The sequence below is a fragment of the Blennius ocellaris genome (genome assembly GCF_963422515.1).
Source record: "Blennius ocellaris genome assembly, chromosome: 2".
In the NCBI taxonomy this organism is placed as follows: Eukaryota; Metazoa; Chordata; class Actinopteri; order Blenniiformes; family Blenniidae; genus Blennius; species Blennius ocellaris.
The window spans coordinates 28,807,812-28,826,274 of NC_137651.1; the positions used below are offsets into that span (position 1 = coordinate 28,807,812).

At 39.9% G+C, this 18,463-nt stretch overlaps 1 protein-coding gene across 1 annotated transcript; it reads left to right on the forward strand.

Annotated features, from left to right (window-relative positions):
- Positions 1-4,661: 4,661 nt before the first annotated feature.
- Positions 4,662-18,445, forward strand: slc47a3 (solute carrier family 47 member 3). The gene is made up of 17 exons (XM_080502856.1): positions 4,662-5,170; positions 5,626-5,727; positions 5,802-5,870; positions 5,983-6,131; positions 6,218-6,260; positions 7,315-7,359; positions 7,596-7,693; positions 7,782-7,879; positions 8,141-8,254; positions 8,921-8,988; positions 13,405-13,513; positions 14,686-14,761; positions 15,641-15,710; positions 15,828-15,960; positions 16,045-16,139; positions 16,215-16,257; positions 17,623-18,445. The coding sequence occupies exons 1-17, from the start codon at positions 5,012-5,014 to the stop codon at positions 17,817-17,819; spliced, it is 1,668 nt and encodes a 555-aa protein (XP_080358982.1). The 5' UTR covers positions 4,662-5,011; the 3' UTR covers positions 17,820-18,445.
- The last annotated feature ends 18 nt before the right edge of the window (positions 18,446-18,463 follow it).

An 18,463-nucleotide genomic window follows, 5' to 3' on the forward strand; every position in this document is an offset into this window, starting at 1 on the left:
TCCCTGCTGCATCAAGACGAGCGTGTATGAGGTTTCACTTAACAATTAAAGTGCCCCATAGGCCACAAGTTAAAAGGAGCCACAGGAGGACAGAAGGTCTTTCTTTGCACTCATGCAGGTCCGTTTCAAAATACCTTTAAGGTGGTTGTACATTTAGCAGGCGTGTGCATGCACGTATGCTCTAATGAAGCCAGCAGCACAACAGAGCCAAGGTGCAGGCTGTGCAATGAGACGCTCCCGTAGGATCAGTGTGCATGGAATGACGCAACCAAGTGGCTGGGATGGTGCGGAGAAGCATCTGCACCCAGCAGTTGAAATTGAAGGTGAAGGTGGCGGAGATCCCGTGAGACCTCAGCTTCCAGACTGACAAACAGCTGTTGGCTAATCCAGTGTTTTTCAACCACTGTGCCACGGCACACTGGTGTTTCCACGAGATCTAGTTGCCAATAGAGGGCAGCACAGAACTTTGCCGGTGAAATCGAAACTGACAGACGTCAGTCTGGTTAATCTCCACCACCTGCGGCTGCTACCATCTTGTACCAAAGTACTGGAGTAATGGACAGTGATGGAGAAGTTTCTGAAAAGGGAGAATTTGAACATTCGAACTCGACATGCTGGTGTTTGTCTGTCTTCTATTCCTGCCAGGATCTCAGTTCTGCGTTCATCCATCAGGTCCAGGTTTCAAAAAAGAAATTGGGAAATACTTTTTTTCTGTATTTATTTGATTCCTGTTGATAGAAATTTGATGAGAATGACTTTATATTGTTAATAGAGGCTACAGAGTTTAACATTTTAACATTTTCGAGTGGTGGTGTGCCTCCAGATTTTTCCAAAGAAAAAAGTGTGCCTTGGCTCAAAAAAGGTTGAAAAACACTGGGCTAATCAACCGAACACCGTGGTGGCGGACAAATGATAAATGTGGCAGCATCAGCTGACGGCAATATCACAAAGAACAAAAGTGTCAAGCTGCCACTCGGGACAGTGACATCCCAGACGAGGAGTGTCTGCAGCAGATTCCAGGAATAAAATCTGAAGCCTCAGCTCATGATTGCCAAACTCTAAGAACTTTATCCCCTGTGGATCTAAAATTTGGACTTGAGCTGGGTGAAAAACAACAAACAAAGGGGGAGGAGCCTCGAAATCGGCAACCATCAATCGTTGCATGAAATCAGTTCCAAAGATTCTAAATATAATAATCGTATAGTTTTTTCAGGTAACATTACTGAAGCCGGAATTTTCGTTTGATTTCAGCGTAACCAACTGAGCTATGAAATAATGCAATTCCGTTCTGTGTCGGTGTCCCACGGCTCCCAAAGTCCAAATAGAGCTGCACACCTGGAGGGACAAAGACACTTCCTCACCATGTCACAAGGTGATTTTTTAACATTTAAAACGGAGAACGTACAGTAGATACACAAATGAAATCAACAGAAACTTTGCCTTGGGGAATGTTGGATTTAGTTTGCCACAAAATAAACTAATAAACCTTAACCTTTGTGTTCAGTGAATAAACACTGTACCTGGATGTCATTGTCTCAGTAAAAAAAACTCCAAATCTAGTGTTAATTGGTGGTACTATACGATGAGGCTGCAAGTTATCCGTTATACTCTTATCACAGATATAGATTCATTCAACTCTTCAGTACTGAAAGATTTGAACCGCAAAAGTCATTCATTTAGTGAAAACGTCAGCGTTGCGGACACGTTTGCCTCTTAAAGGCCAAGTGAAATGTAAAACACTACTTTGCAAAACACGATAGTTGGATGTACTACTTCTAAGGTTCCTCCGACTCTGCCCCACCACTGTTGTCGCATAACAAAGTTATTTGAATTTTGAATCTCCAGTCGAGGAAGTCGGGGGAATCCTTCTTCGTGGGCGTGACGTCAAGAGTTGTGCAGATCTCGATCTGTTGTGTTTATATCGGCTTGTTTCCCTCTTAAATATCCAAGTTTTTACAGTGTTTTGAAGTTATAGTCGGAGTTGTATGAGCCTTGACGAAAGATTGAGCCTGGAAGAGACCAGAGGGAGGAGAAAAGGAGCACGGGCGGCGGGAGCCGCTTGCTCGCGCGGCTAGCGGGAGTCGCTAGCTCGCGCGGCTAGCGGGAGTCGCTAGCTCGCGCGGCTAGCGGGAGTCGCTAGCTCGTGATTCATCAATCACTGGATTTGAAATGATGATGATAATGAAGTATCGTTAAATTCAGCCTCTTCGTCGTCAAAACTCTGATCCTCCATAATGTAAACACAACTTGGGCGTGTGCACAACCAGTGACGTCACTCTATTAATAGCGCTGTTTATCGGCTATTTTCTCGCAGATTCCCGTGTTTTAACATTTTACCCTTGGACCAGTTGACATAAAAAATGTCCCTAGAAGCGACAGCCAGAGTGTTTTGGAGGTCGAATTTTCATTTCACTAGGACTTTAATGCTCCTCCGGCCGTTACCTTCAGCAAAATCCTCCTTTTAGATTCTTGCTCACGTGCGCCGAATGAGCGGGTGAACGATGAGTCACGAGACTCCACGACCACAGTTCATGTGTTCTTTGTGCCGCTTTGCTGTCAAAAGGAGCATTTTTAGGTGTAATAAGAGGGTTGAGGCGCCGCCACCCTGCTATTGTGTCCCTCTCCCTCTGAAGTTCTGTTATGATGAAACTGCAAGGACAATTGAGCCCCAGACTGACATTTACATTTAACTGATTCAACCTCACCAACCCATGTTTTATAGGTTTGAAAACGTTTTGTTTTTTTTCTTTAACGTGACAATCCAGTGGAAGATCAGCTATTTCTGAACCGATTACTGTGGAGATCCAAGCAATTGTTTTTACACGCTGCTTACCAGTGACCGTAAATGCAAGTTAAGCCTGCCGATGACACACTATTTGTCTGAGGGATCAAATGTGTGAAATGCAGCTCCTGCCGTCTTTGTTTTCCCATTCCCCTGACTGTTAATTTGAGTGAAAATTGCAGGCCTCTCCACTCTACAAAACAATGTCAATTTGTTTGCCTTCATCTGGATAGTGTCACAACCCTACTTACACGACTTTAAGAGTCATATTTATGGCATTTGATTGTAGATACACTAAATTCTCATTGATAAAAACCACTTTAAATCAGTCTTCATTTCGAATAATGCTAAAATGAAATGAGATAGCAGAGCCAAACAACTGAAAAGTCCTATATTCCCTCAATTTCTCACATTAAGTTTAGCCATATTTAAGAAGAAAAAAAAAATGTAAACCGAGCATTTATGATGGGGAATTTGAGTAAGATGATCACAATCCTGTCTGTGGGTAATTAATCATGTGAAAATCAGTCTATTAACGACCGCAGAGGCGTTTTAATTTCAGGCTGTGGGACTTTAATAGTATATCTGGATGTAACCACTTGATTAAAACCAGTTTCCCCGAAGATACTCTGGAAGAATATTTGTGAATAATGTGTCTTTGGTTAATGAATTATTTCGATGTCATTGTTCTGCACTCTGTGATTAAGACGTGAATTAATGCATTTTTAAGAAAACTTCAGCGGGAGCTGCAACGGCGAAAGTGAGGAAATAGTGCCACCTGATGGTCAGGAAGGGAAGAGGTCATATAAACACTTCCCAATGAAAATCATTGGAAGAAGAAAGAAGGAATGAAACGTTGAATTGTGCTCTTTTAATTAATGACTTACTTAAAGAAAGAGCAATTTGTGGGAGTGGTTTAAAAAGACACTAAACATCAGAGTCACAGACTTAGAAGAGAGCAGCTTGAAATGCCAATAAAATCAGAATCAGAATCAAATGGTTTTTTTAAAAAATTGGTTCAAAATTGCATGGCGCCATCTACTGTACAATAATGTGCAACATCACATTGTTGTCCGAAATACTTCTGTGTCAGGTTCCTGTTCATGATGCCCTCTGCCTCACATTTTTATGAATTCATCATAAAACCGTTTCATATGCAGATTACACGGGGCACAATAGAGTAGGTTATATTGTATTTTCCCTCTGAGCTGTTAGTCTTGTGGATCCAGACTTTTCACAACAATATTTCCTCCATAATTGTGTAAAATGTGACACTTTCACATTTCTTCCTTTTTTCCCCTTCTGTATTATTTTAAATCTCTGCTTTCACATCTTTTTTTTTTTTTTTAATAACGAAACTATGTCTGATCTTTGTTCATCTGTTTCCTGCCATTTTCAGACTGTGGCTGTTTTCAGCATTGAGTAGTTTTTGAAAAAAAAACGTACAAATTGGAGTCGAAAACAAACATTGATTTAATTAAATAAAGTAAAATCAACATGGTGAAACAAGCTAAGCTATACACCCATAAGAATAAAGGTACAATTATTGCGTGACTGTTTAAAGACTTACCAAAACATTTATAAAAAAAAAGTATGCTGGGGGGTTTTTGTTTTATTTTTTGAAGCAGACAATATTAACAGTGTTGTGCAAATTATTTAAAAGAAATTAAGAGAGAAAATATAAAGTTGTTTATTTCATGATCATCATGAAACACATTTAAATAAAAGTCATGCCATTGCTAATAATAATAATACATTTGATTTAGAACACACTTTAAATTCAAACGATCTCAAAATGCTACAGGAAACATTTGAAATAAATTAAATTGTAGGTATTAATGAGTTTAAAATGAACACATAAAAGACAATTACGAGAATTTATTTTTTTTAGTCTTCATAACTGTTTCCATACAGTTACAGTTTAAAAAAAAATAGATATATATAAAAAAGACATGTTTGGTCTCATGTGTGAAGGAAGCTGACATTTCTTAATATCGTGTCTCGTGTGTTTCGTTCGACAGAAGGTCCGACGAAAGCACGAGGAGGCTGACAGGTCCGTCACGACGAGCTGTCAGGTTGTAAAAAAAAAAAAAAAAACGTCACCAGGTGTGTTGAAATGGAATCCGCTCGAGAGCAGCTGACTCACGCCGGAAGTGACCACGTGGGTCATCTCAGAGTAGAATTTACAGTCCCAGTCAGAGGCTCAAAACAACCCGGAAGGAAGGGACAATGGAGTCCTCACGGGGGCTGAGGGACCTGGAGATAGAGAGCCAGAACCCGCCGCGGGACTCCGGGAAGCGGCGCCACTTGTTCAGGAGGATCCGCACTCTGGTCCCCGTGGGCGCTAAAGCTGAACTCGTAGAGTTGTCCAAGCTGTCCGGCCCCATGGTGAGCGATCTGCTTCCTCGCGAGGCGCCTTCATGCTCCCACTTGTCCGCGAGTGCGCGCGTGTTGACTTTGTGACGTCAAAATGGTCATCGACCCCAAGCGCGCAGCTCAAACTTTGTGACCGCGCGTCCTGTACGCGTACACGACGACTGCGCATGCGCCGGAGCTCATACGTCTCCCCGTCCGAACAAACACAATTTAAAAGCAAATAAAGAAAGCAACACGGCTCAAAACTCCTGAAGTGAAAGATAAAGTACTTTAGGAAAGGCGGAGAACGCCGGGCAGCACAAGTGGCGCTATTTTCGCGATCATTACGTCATGGACATTGGGACCATGGACAGGCCTGAGTGACGCTCCATTCACTTTCGTAATATAAGTTAATGTGACGTGATGTGGATTAAAGAGACAGACCGTTAATCTATTTGATCTAATGAATTTTGGAATTTCCTCCTTAGACTTTGGCCCAGTTCATGATCTACGGTGTGAGTTTGATCAGCACCATCTTCTGTGGCCACCTGGGAAAGGATGAGCTGGCGGGAGTCTCTATAGCCATTTCTGTAAGTACAACGGTTGTTGTCACATCCTCGGTGTGTGGATTCACCCTCATCGTGTTTCACCGCTCTGTCTCCAGGTCATCAATGTCGCAGGTATTTCCATTGGTGCAGGTTTGTCATCGGCATGTGACACTCTGATTTCACAGGTACGGATCTTCTTCGCAAATGATTTGTTGATTTGTCATGAATCGTGCTGATCTTTCATAACTTTCTAATGGAAATGAACCTTCTTTTAAATTTTTTTTACCCCGTCTTTAGACGTATGGGAGTGGAAATCTCCTGAAAGTTGGAGTCATCATTCAACGAGCCATCCTCATTTTGCTTCTGGCATGTTTTCCCTGCTGGGCACTCCTCATCAACACAGAGTCCATCCTTTTGCTCATTAAACAGGACCCGGAAGTGGCTAGGTTAGACGTTTATTTATTCATTTATATATATGTACCTCCATTCTGTGAATTCAGGCTGTAACTCTTGACATAAACACCTCTTGTAGGATTTGTCAGCTGTACATAAAGATCTTCTTGCCGGCTCTTCCTGTGAGTATGACCACTTTAAACTGTTGAAGCCCTGGATGAGGAGCGATGGAAACGTTTGAGGAAACTCCAAACCATATTCAAAAGTCTGAGTTGAAGCCCAGTTGGTTTGTGAAAGCATGTGGAGGGTATGGACAGAAATGTGCACATTAACTTCAACGCAGATGGAGATAATGAGATATTCCTTATAGAAATGTTGCACAACTTTCAATTAGATCTGTCTACAAATACACTGAACTGATCCCTGTATTTAGCACAGGTGGTGTGGCGGGACAGAGGATAGATCAGGAGTCTGCAGCCTTCATCAAAGTTATACAGAAATAAACTTTTAGCTTATTTACACACCAGTTATCTTCAAAAGGAGTTTTCACCCTGGGCTTTAAAAAGAAACTTAAAATTGAATGTATAGCTAGATTCAACATAGGTGGGGAAAAAAAGAAGAAAAATACAATTACGAAAAGAAAAACAAGCTAAAAAAACATGCAAAATCGCCTTAAAGAAACCCAAACTGGTTTAAACACTCAAATGTCAAAATTGTCAGAAAAAAATGTTCAAAAGGAAGCATGAAACTGCTAAAAACATCTGAAAGTGTAATTCAATATTTCCCATCCTAAAATGTGATTGAAACTTCATGAATGTGAATGTTTGTCACAACTATACCTGGAACATTTAAAGTTGTGTTGGAATCATTTTACAGGTTAAACGCGTTTTAATTTTTTTTGCGGCGCCACTTAATTTTGATTTGGTGGGAAAAAAATGACATTTTTTGGTCGTGAAGGTTGCGGTAATCCAACCTGCTGGAATACTTGAGCTTAAAGGGGCGAAATGCAAAGCAGAATGCAAGAAATATTTTGTACTCTGCATCCTAGAGTAATTCACATTTGACCAGAAAAGCACTTGCATCAATCTGTAGCTTCAGAAATCCACCAGGACACAGACGGTAAGAAGCGTGTATATTATATGCAAGTGTCATGTAGATTTTAAATTGTATAAAAAGAAACATTTGTCAGATGTTCAGAAATATTAATTTTTTATTTTTTTTTTTGCTGTTTTCCAGGCTACATTTATGTTTTCACTAGAATCAAGATATCTGCAAAACCAGGTGGGTTCATTAATATCACTCATAATGTCTTTATTTGGTCGTCAGCCACCTCTTATTGTTTGTTTACATTAATGCTTTCCAGGGCTCTTTAGTTCTATGGTCATATTTCTATGTGCACTATTCACTTTACAAAAATTGGTTTGAAAGTGATCTGAATGTTTGTTCTGTTTGTTCCAGGCCTTAAAAGCACAATGTTATTTATTTATTTATTTACTGATTTATTACTTTATTCCCAGGGAGTTGTTTCTCCACTAATAATCACAGGTTTTCTGGTCAATCTGCTTAACGCGCTCATCAACTACATCCTTCTCTTCGTATTTGATCTGGGAGTGGAGTGAGTACGTTTATTTATTTTCCCACAATTCGTCGTCCTCGTGACGCGTCTCGAATCCATCTCATTTGAACAAACTGGCTGATCACAGAGGCTCGGCCATTGCCAACGCCGTCTCGCAGTTCTCCATGGCCGGGAGTCTCCATGGTTACGTCATGTGGAAGGGCCTCTATAAAAGCACGTGGGGAGGTGAGTGCCGCGCCTGCGTTGCACCACGGTGATATTCGGCACAATCGGTGCTACGCTGCGATACAGAGTCTCACCATGAGGTGGGTCGGCGGCGGGAGGTGCGAATAAAATGTTCTTTTCACGACACGCCAGTGAAAACGACATATTTCCATCTCGTGACACGAGGTTCGCGAAGCCCAGCGGCACAGCGACCACGTAAAGAAAGCAAGATGGTCGTTTGTAATGTAAAACGGAGCTGCACCATGTGCTTGAGCTGTGCAGGCTGGTCCAGAGAGAGCCTGGTGAGCTGGGACTCCTACGCCAGGCTGGCCATCCCCGGCATGATCATGCTCTGCGCCGAGTGGTGGACGTATGAGATTGGGAGTTTTCTTGCAGGTACCGTCACGGGGGGTTTCTGAAGCGTCTAACGCAGGGGTGTCAAACATGCGGCCCGGGGGCCAGAAGCGGCCCACCAGACCATCTAATCCGGCCCACCATGTGATTTTTGAAGTGTGAAGTATTAAAAATGAAAACTGACAGAGGCTGATCTGAAAACACCCGATCGGCAAAAATGACATTCAAAACCGCCCTTGGTCAGAATTTGACCCCCGACATTAATGCAATCTGTGGAGGTCACATGACGCAACACCTTTCACAATAAAACAATGAGTGCAATTTATGTTAAGTGATACTTTAGACACGTAAACTCAAAACAATTTCCAGATGATGACAAATTGTTTTAATCCCGAATACGACATCCAGACACAGGTGACTGAGGGTTTTTTGGTGGGTTTTTTTTGCAAATATAATAATATCTGATTTCCATTAATATGTAAATTTCAGAATAGACTGGCAAATTCTTGCAGTTACAAAAGGAACAGATGGAAAGACTTTGACATTTGTCCATATCTGCAGTTTAATATGTTCTGTTTGACTTGTCGGGCCTCCAGAGGTCAGATCAGGTTGATGTGGCCCCTCGACTGAAATCAGTTTGACGCCCCTGGTCGGACGCGTTTTAAACAACGCGCACAATGATGTCTAACCGTTGTCTGTCATTTGAAGGTATAATCAGTGAGGTAGAACTTGGAGCTCAGTCAATTGTATTTCAACTCGCCAACATTGCGTACATGGTGAGTGGGTTGTTTTTTTCCCCATGCATATTTAATTCAAAATGACTTATTCACCCACCTATCCCTGTACAGTTTCACTTTTCACATTAATCCTCATTAGTGTGAATGCATGGCATTCACACTCTTGAGATTCAAATCTTTATTATTAGTGTGAATGCATGGCATTCACACTCTTGAGATTCAAATCTTTATTATTAGTGTGAATGCATGGCATTCACACTCTTGAGATTCAAATCTTTATTATTATTATTATTATTCTGTTTATTCTGTACGTTTTTCAAACCGCTTCTTCTCTGGCAATCTTCGCCCGTTCGTAATCATTCAAATATCAAACTGTGCCACTTTTTTGGGACTTTCCGGCTATGTTCTAGCTTTTTGAAATCTCGTCAACTTTTTGAAATATTTCAACTTTTGTGCAACTTTTTTCCAATGTTAACGGATGGAGAAATGTTTTAACTCGCTATAACTTCTTCAAATCTTTACCGATTTCAACCATTCAACTTTTAAACTGTTCCACTATTTCAACTGTTGCAACTGTTGCAACTTTTTGAAACTTGTGCAACTTTTTGAAATTTTTTTGACATGTTGACACTATTTCAACTGATAATTTTTCAACTTTTTCAACCTTTTCAACTGTTTGACACTTTTCCCAACTTGTTCAACTGTTTCAACTTTTTGAAACTTGTGCAACTTTTTGAAACTTTTTTCAACTTTTTCCACTTTTTTCTACTTTTTTCTACTTTTTCAACTGTTTAACACTTTTCCAAATGTTTCAACTGTTTCAACTTTTTGAAACTTGTTCAACTTTTTGAAACTTTCAAATTTTTTCAACTTTTTCCACTTTTTTCACTTTTCCTTACTTTTTCAACTGTTTGACACTTTCTAGAGTGTTTCAACTTTTTGAAACTTGTTCAACTTTTTTCAACTTTTTTCACTGTTTGAACTTTTTTCACTGTTTATACTTTTTTCACTGTTTATACTTTTTTCACTGTTTGCACCTTTTTCACTGTTTGCACCTTTTTCACTGTTTGCACCTTTTTCCACTGTTTGCACCTTTTTCCACTGTTTGCACCTTTTTCCACTGTTTGCACCTTTTTCCACTGTTTGCACCTTTTTCACTGTTTGCACCTTTTTCCACTGTTTGCACCTTTTTCCACTGTTTGCACCTTTTTCCACTGTTTGCACCTTTTTCACTGTTTGCACCTTTTTCCACTGTTTGCACCTTTTTCCACTGTTTGCACCTTTTTCCACTGTTTGCACCTTTTTCCACTGTTTGCACCTTTTTCACTGTTTGAAACTTTTTCACTGTTTGAACCTTTTTAACTGTTTGACACTTTTAAAGAAGTTGCACAAGTTTAAACTCTCACTCCAGACCAGAGAGGGGCCGGCAGGACAAAGCATTACAGTTTACCTGCCGCAGGTAGCATTTCAAAAAGTTGCACAAGTTTCAACTCTCACTCCAGACCAGAGACGGGCCGGCAGGACAAAGCATTACAGTCTACCGGCCGCAGGTAGCATTACAGTTTGCTAGCAGCATTCACACTATCATGCATTTGCCGCGGGAAATGCAGATCATCTAGTTATTATTATTATTATTATTATTCTGTTTATTCTGTACGTTTTTCAAATCGCTTCTCCTCTGGCAATCTTCGCCCGTTCGTAATCATTCAAATATCAAACTGTGCCACTTTTTTGGGACTTTCCGGCTATGTTCTAGCTTTTTGAAATCTCGTCAACTTTTTGAAATATTTCAACTTTTGTGCAACTTTTTTCCAATGTTAACGGATGGAGAAATGTTTTAACTCGCTATAACTTCTTCAAATCTTTACCGATTTCAACCATTCAACTTTTAAACTGTTCTACTATTTCAACTGTTGCAACTGTTGCAACTTTTTGAAACTTGTGCAACTTTTTGAAAATTTTTCAAGTGATTTAAACTTTTTCAACTGATAATTTTTCAACTTTTTCAACCTTTTCAACTGTTTGACGCTTTTCCCAACTTGTTCAACTGTTTCAACTTTTTGAAACTTGTGCAACTTTTTGAAACTTTTTTCACTTTTTTCACTTTTTCTTACTTTTTCAACTGTTTGACACTTTCTCAAGTGCTTCAACTGTTTCAACTGTTTGCACCTTTTTCACTGTTTGCACCTTTTCCCACTGTTTGCACCTTTTTCACTGTTTGCACCTTTTTCCACTGTTTGCACCTTTTTCCACTGTTTGCACCTTTTTCACTGTTTGCACCTTTTTTACTGTTTGCACCTTTTTCCACTGTTTGCACCTTTTTCCACTGTTTGCACCTTTTTCACTGTTTGCACCTTTTTCACTGTTTGCACCTTTTTAACTGTTTGCACCTTTTTCCACTGTTTCCACCTTTTTCACTGTTTGCACCTTTTTCCACTGTTTGCACCTTTTTCACTGTTTGCACCTTTTTCCATTGTTTGCACCTTTTTCCACTGTTTGCACCTTTTTCCACTGTTTGCACCTTTTTCACTGTTTGCACCTTTTTAACTGTTTGCACCTTTTTCCACTGTTTGCACCTTTTTCCACTGTTTGCACCTTTTTCCACTGTTTGCACCTTTTTCCACTGTTTGCACCTTTTTCACTGTTTGAAACTTTTTCACTGTTTGAACCTTTTTAACTGTTTGACACTTTTAAAAGAAGTTGCACAAGTTTAAACTCTCACTCCAGACCAGAGACGGGCCGGCAGGACAAAGCATTACAGTTTACCTGCCGCAGGTAGCATTTCAATAAGTTGCACAAGTTTCAACTCTCACTCCAGACCAGAGACGGGCCGGCAGGACAAAGTATTACAGTCTACCGGCCGCAGGTAGCATTACAGTTTGCTAGCAGCATTCACACTATCATGCATTTGCCGCGGGAAATGCAGATCATCTAGTTATTATTATTATTCTGTTTATTCTGTACGTTTTTCAAATCGCTTCTCCTCTGGCAATCTTCGCCCGTTCGTAATCATTCAAATATCAAACTGTGCCACTTTTTTGGGACTTTCCGGCTATGTTCTAGCTTTTTGAAATCTCGTCAACTTTTTGAAATATTTCAACTTTTGTGCAACTTTTTTCCAATGTTAACGGATGGAGAAATGTTTTAACTCGCTATAACTTCTTCAAATCTTTACCGATTTCAACTATTCAACTTTTCAACTGTTCCACTATTTCAACTGTTGCAACTGTTGCAACTTTTTGAAACTTGTGCAACTTTTTGAAAATTTTTCAAGTGATTTAAACTTTTTCAACTGATAATTTTTCAACTTTTTCAACCTTTTCAACTGTTTGACGCTTTTCCCAACTTGTTCAACTGTTTCAACTTTTTGAAACTTGTGCAACTTTTTGAAACTTTTTTCAACTTTTTCCACTTTTTTCTACTTTTTTCTACTTTTTCAACTGTTTAACACTTTTCCAAATGTTTCAACTGTTTCAACTTTTTGAAACTTGTTCAACTTTTTGAAACTTTCAAATTTTTTCTACTTTTTCCACTTTTTTCACTTTTCCTTACTTTTTCAACTGTTTGACACTTTCTAGAGTGTTTCAACTTTTTGAAACTTGTTCAACTTTTTTCAACTTTTTTCACTGTTTGCACTTTTTTCACTGTTTGCACCTTTTTCCACTGTTTGCACCTTTTTCCACTGTTTGCACCTTTTTCCACTGTTTGCACCTTTTTCACTGTTTGCACCTTTTTCCACTGTTTGCACCTTTTTAACTGTTTGCACCTTTTTAACTGTTTGCACCTTTTTCCACTGTTTGCACCTTTTTCCACTGTTTGCACCTTTTTTCACTGTTTGCACCTTTTTTCACTGTTTGCACTTTTTCCACTGTTTGCACCCTTTTCACTGTTTGCACCTTTTTCACTGTTTGCACCTTTTTCACTGTTTGCACCTTTTTCCACTGTTTGCACCTTTTTCACTGTTTGAACCTTTTTCACTGTTTACACCTTTTTCACTGTTTGCACTTTTTTAACTGTTTGCACATTTTTAACTGTTTGACACTTTTAAAAGAAGCTGCACAAGTTTAAACTCTCAGTCTAGACCAGAGACGGGTCACCAGGACAAAGCATTACAGTTTACCTGCCGCAGGTAGCATTTCAAAAAGTTGCACAAGTTTCAACTCTCACTCCAGACCAGAGACGGGCCGGCAGGACAAAGCATTACAGTCTACCGGCCGCAGGTAGCATTACAGTTTGCTAGCAGCATTCACACTATCATGCATTTGCCGCGGGAAATGCAGATCATCTAGTTATCTTTTATGCTTATGATGATTCTTAAATTGCTCTAAGGTAATGTTGTGTTTTCTTTCTTTTCTTTTTTGCTTTTTCGGTATTTTAGTCCCGGTAAAACATATACACAGTGTAAACTATAATCTGGATTTATTCACGGTGCTGATGTTCTGCCGTGGTTGTTAGTTTCCGTTGGGTTTCGGTGTCGCTGGCAGTGTGAGAGTGGGGAACGCTTTGGGAGCCGGACACACCGAGCAGGCCAAGCTGTCCGCCAAAGTGGCTCTGTTCTGTGGAGGTCAGTAGACGTACGTCTTTATCTCAAGGGAGCAGCAGAGGGGCTCTGTCTGTTCTGAGGCGATTAAAAGACTTTTTAACTTTTTTATTCAACCCAGAACACTTCTGGGAAAGTTCATGTACCTTTTTATTTTGAAAGCTTCTGCTTTTGTATATCCATGGAAGACTATTAGGGCCACTGAGGGGAAAATATAACAATTCTGTGGTCAATAAGAAAACTCGTGCACTTAAAAAAACAGTTGAATATCTAAGTTGAGATTTTTTTTTTTTCACTGAGAAAAAAACATAGAAAATCAATTTAGATATTTTTTGGGGCCACTGAAGAAGAAAATCTATTGGAGGTTAATAAAAAAATTCTTATGCACTTTGAGAAAGTGGAAAATCAATTAAAAAAAAAAAAAAAAATTATAAATACAAACTGGACACGTCTGTCCAACCCTCATCATTTGCCCATTGATGCCAAAATAATCACAGATTCTGATCCTATAGGCGTACTTTCTGCTTATAGATGTCTGATATTACGCAGAATTTCCTGGTTTAGTAAGAATACATTTTAGAAGCGGGACCGGAGCCGCCATTGAGGTCGAGACCTCGGTATTTTTCCGACGTATATGTAATTAAAAACAGTTCAAACAATGCCTTGGAACTGGGCGGCTTTAACAGTGGATTCACACACTTATTTTAGATGTTTAATTTTTTATTACATTTTGGTCTTAAGTTTGGATTCTACTTGGGCTCGTGAGTTGTGGACCTCAGTGTTTCTGAAACTTTGGCTACGGCCGTTATCGTGGGTTTTGTCCTTCGAACTGGACGGAGAGCTGCAGGCTTCAGTATCTCTTCAGTCTAATACTGACGATAACTGACTGTTTGCCTGTTCTGAAGCATCGTTTCACTTCATTAAACCGCTTTTTTTTTTTTAGTGCAGAAGGCTTTTTTTTTCTTCTGTGTTTTCATTTAACCTCAGAATTTTTTTTCTTTCTTTAATTCAGTGGCCCAAATACTTTTCCGCAGTATATCAGTGAAATTGGATGGCTACACCAACATTACTGCAGAAATGACTCTTAATTTCACTCGTGTGCACTGAAGTAACCTCGAGGTTTTTAATGTGTGTTGCCAGGAACGTTCAGTAAATGGTCAAAGTGAATGCGTTTGTCTTTCTCCTCTTCATCACAGGGTCAGTCGCTGTCTGTTTTGCAGTTCTATTCGAAAGCCTTAAGGACCAAATCGCTTACGTTTTTACATACGACGAGTGAGTATATGAATATTCGGTGTTTTTTGTTGCCGCGGCTCGTTGCTTTGGGAGAGCCTGGTGCTTCCCTTGATGCCCTTTTACCATCTTGTGGCCCATAATCTTTTCACCTCTATGCTGATGACCTGCAGATATATTTACCCATAAAGACCCAGTAAAAGCACTGCTCTTACAAGGCTAATGGATTGTTTTACTGATGTGAAGCAGCGGTTGGCACTCAACTTTTTGCACTTGAAACAGAATGCATTTCGTTTGGCACATCACCTACGTCGAATGTCTTTAAAACACACTCTGGTGCTCTGGCCCCCTATTTTAAACCACTTGTTAAAAATCTTGAGGCAACGTTTGACAATGGGCTTAAATTTGATAAACAGATTAGTTCTGTGGTCAAAGCTTCTATCAGCTCCGTCTCCTGGCCAAAGTGAAGCCGTTTCTGCACCAACAGACTGTGGAACAAACTGCCACCACTACTGATCTCGGCCTTTTTAAATCAAAGCTGAAAACCCATTTTTTTTAGATTGGCTTTTAACTCTGTCTCGGGCAGTGTCTTTATTCTGCATGCTCTGTTTTTTTATGAATCTCTGGAAGGCTTCCAACAACCTGCACAGTCAGCACCTGTGTTTTATGTACTGTTTTTATGTTTTATTCTTATATTTGTTTCTTAACGTATTGTTTTTATAGCTTTGTTGTAAAGCACTTTGGGTACCACTGGGTTATTGTAAAGGGCTATACAAATAAAATTTGATTGATTGATTGATTGATAATCTTACCTTTATTAACTACTTGCATGTTTTTTTAATGGTTGCTCTGTCGCACTGTGAGGCGTAACAGAATAATTTCCAGGCAATTACTGAATTTTCTGTGTGTGTATTCTTTCAGACAAATTAGAAAAAGAGTGTCTGAGGTTGTGACTTTTTATGGTCCTTTCCTAATCATGGATGGAATAGCTGTAAGTAACTTCCTGTGTCGAAGCCACATAATGTCTCCATGTGATTTGTTTGAGTTTTTTTTTGTTTAAAACGTATTGTCGTGTCTCACCACGTCTGATTTTGTCCTGCCTGACCAGGCCGCCAGCAGTGGCATTATACGAGGAGCGGGCAAACAGAAAATCGGAGCTTTTTGCATCATTGTGGGGTATTACTGCATGGGTCTTCCCACCGGAGTCATACTGATGTTTGTGGCCAAATTGGGAATCGTAGGTAAGACATGCAGCATAGAGATATTTTACTGATCTTCGGGATGTCAAGATTTCACTGCCAAAAGTAACACGAGCTGTCGTCCAGGTCTGTGGATCGGCTTGCTCCTCTGTGTCTCCATGCAGAGCTTGTTTCTGACCGTCTACCTGGGGAGAATGAACTGGACGGAAGCGACGGTCGAGGTTGGTGTTCGCCGCTTCGTCGGCCCGTTCATGAAGGCTTGCAGCCGCGTTGTTTTGACTTGATCTTTCCTCCAGGCTCAGGACAGGGCGGGAATTCGTAGCAGCTCCATGGACACAGGTAGGACTTCCACTGCTCCGGTTTGACTCCCTTGTTCTTGTGTGACTTCACTGCTCCTGCCGTAAAACATTGAATTAATGTTTCAATGTGGAGAGTCGCTGGCGAAAGAGGGTCGCATTATTGACAACAAGCATCGGTACATGTAGAATGTACAGTGATTTGTCATCGCCAGGTAATTGGGAGGTGAGAAGCTTTTGTCATGAAGAAAAGAAAACTTTGACCGCTGAAACTTTCAATAAAACGAGTGGGCAGGTGTGAACAATGGAGTCCTTATGTGCATGTGTTTGATTTTTTTGGGCACAGGAATGAGGATGTTTGTGTTTTGGCTCAATTCTCAAACGTACCTGGTTGAAGTTTATTTCTTAAATTCGGAATGAAAACTAGTCTGGCACCTTTGAACCAAGTCATTGTCTCTCGATGATGTAGATTTAGTAAATAAAGGAACTCTTGTAAAAGTTCACGACGTTGTACCGACTCACTTTTATGAACTCTTTGATCATGTATAACCTTTGTAATGGAACACGTGACATATCTCACATTACGAAAGGCTCTACAGTGATCTTATCACCACGTTTAAGGAAACGCACTTCATGATGATCATTTCAATAATTCCTCCATTTCCTCTTGCTTCCTCCATTTTTAAATGTTAAACCTCTGATTTCGCCCACATTGTCTGCATAAAATGTAGACGAGCGTTTTAAAAAGTTGTAACATGAACTTACACGATCTCTGTTTAAGCACTGTGGACATTCGGACAGCAGGCGTAAACAAAAAATATTGAAAAAATTAAATAGTGACACAATATCAAACAAGTAAATGATACTCGTGGTGTGAGGTATTGTAGGAGATGCAGTTGTCATTTACTACTAAAGAGAGACAAAACCTAACAAAATGACTTTATTTAACAAATGTTCACATATATGTGAACAATATGAATAACCTTATGGGTTGAATCAATTATTTGAGCCGTTAATCAGTCAATCCACATAAAAGCCACATTTTTAAAGATGTTTATTGACCTACTTATTAACTATCAACTCAAATATATTTAATTAGTCAAAGAAAAATAAGCCTGACTAACTGATTTCATAATAAAAACATTTGATTTTAATAGTAAGCAAAATTAGGATACATGTTTGAGTGCAAATCGATTAAAAATATTCCAATGTCTGTCGAAAATCTCAACTCATCAAGACAATGTGGAACGATGTGGGCGTTGCACATCATAAAAAATGACAACATGTAGTTCTGTCTAATTCCGCTTATTATTGTACTTCATTTTTATTTCTATTTAACTGAAATCTCACATATTGTACCTTTTTGTTTTATTGGTAACAAGCGATGCATTTTGATTCACACGTCCAGGTCCTGAACGAGATCATCAAGAGAACCCACCAGAGCAGAATGACGTCAGTGAGCTGATTGAAGCGGAGGAAGAGAACGAGGCTCCGCCCCCTTTCAAGATGCTTGTCATCCGTCGGGGCCTCACTCTCGCCGTCATGCTGTCCATTTTGGTTTCTGGCGTCACGTTGAGCTCGTTAATCCCAAACTTGATTACATGAGGGCGAGTGCAGGTCTCAGTCGGGGGACTCGTCCGCCAACGTCGCTGCGAAACGACGTGAGCGTTCACTTCGCGGGGACCAGAGCAACACAGAAGAGATGCAAAGGAGCAAAGAGTTGAAGGAACGGAGAGGCGGCTTATGGTCAATTGATTAATCTCTGAAAGCAATCACAAGATAACCAGACAGAAGGTTCATCAGACAAGTGATGATCACTGGTAAATTGAAGCAAAAGTAATAATCAGGGGGAAATGGTGACTGCAAGTCATTGAGGTGGTACTATTTGCTCTAACGGCATCACCACCATACTGTTTGGCCCCTTTTTTTGCTTAAACAAAACGTCTTAAACTCCCAGTTCGTACAGCTGATTCATACGTTCATGTTAAGAATATGAAATGCGAAACACTGCACACGATCGGCATTGCACTAGAAAACCACTGCAGTGTTTTTAAACACGCACCCAATGAGGGTAGTGAGTTCTATTTTGTACACTTGTTTGACAAATAGCACAGTTGCCGTGGCATTCCACAAAGTGGAGATTTTCTTTTAAGTGTCACTATTATATATAATTTATATTCACAGGGATATTGTTCAAAATGTTTTCACTGTGCGAGAGATTTTGTCGTATAATCAGCATGTAATTGTTT

Excerpts from the sequence above, each read along its gene's own strand:
- slc47a3 (XM_080502856.1), top strand. The coding sequence starts at position 5,012 with ATGGAGTCCTCACGGGGGCTGAGGGACCTGGAGATAGAGAGCCAGAAC. Across the intron at positions 6,132-6,217 it reads CAGGACCCGGAAGTGGCTAG|GATTTGTCAGCTGTACATAA; the intron begins GTTAGACGTTTA and ends CACCTCTTGTAG. Across the intron at positions 8,989-13,404 it reads TCGCCAACATTGCGTACATG|TTTCCGTTGGGTTTCGGTGT; the intron begins GTGAGTGGGTTG and ends CGTGGTTGTTAG.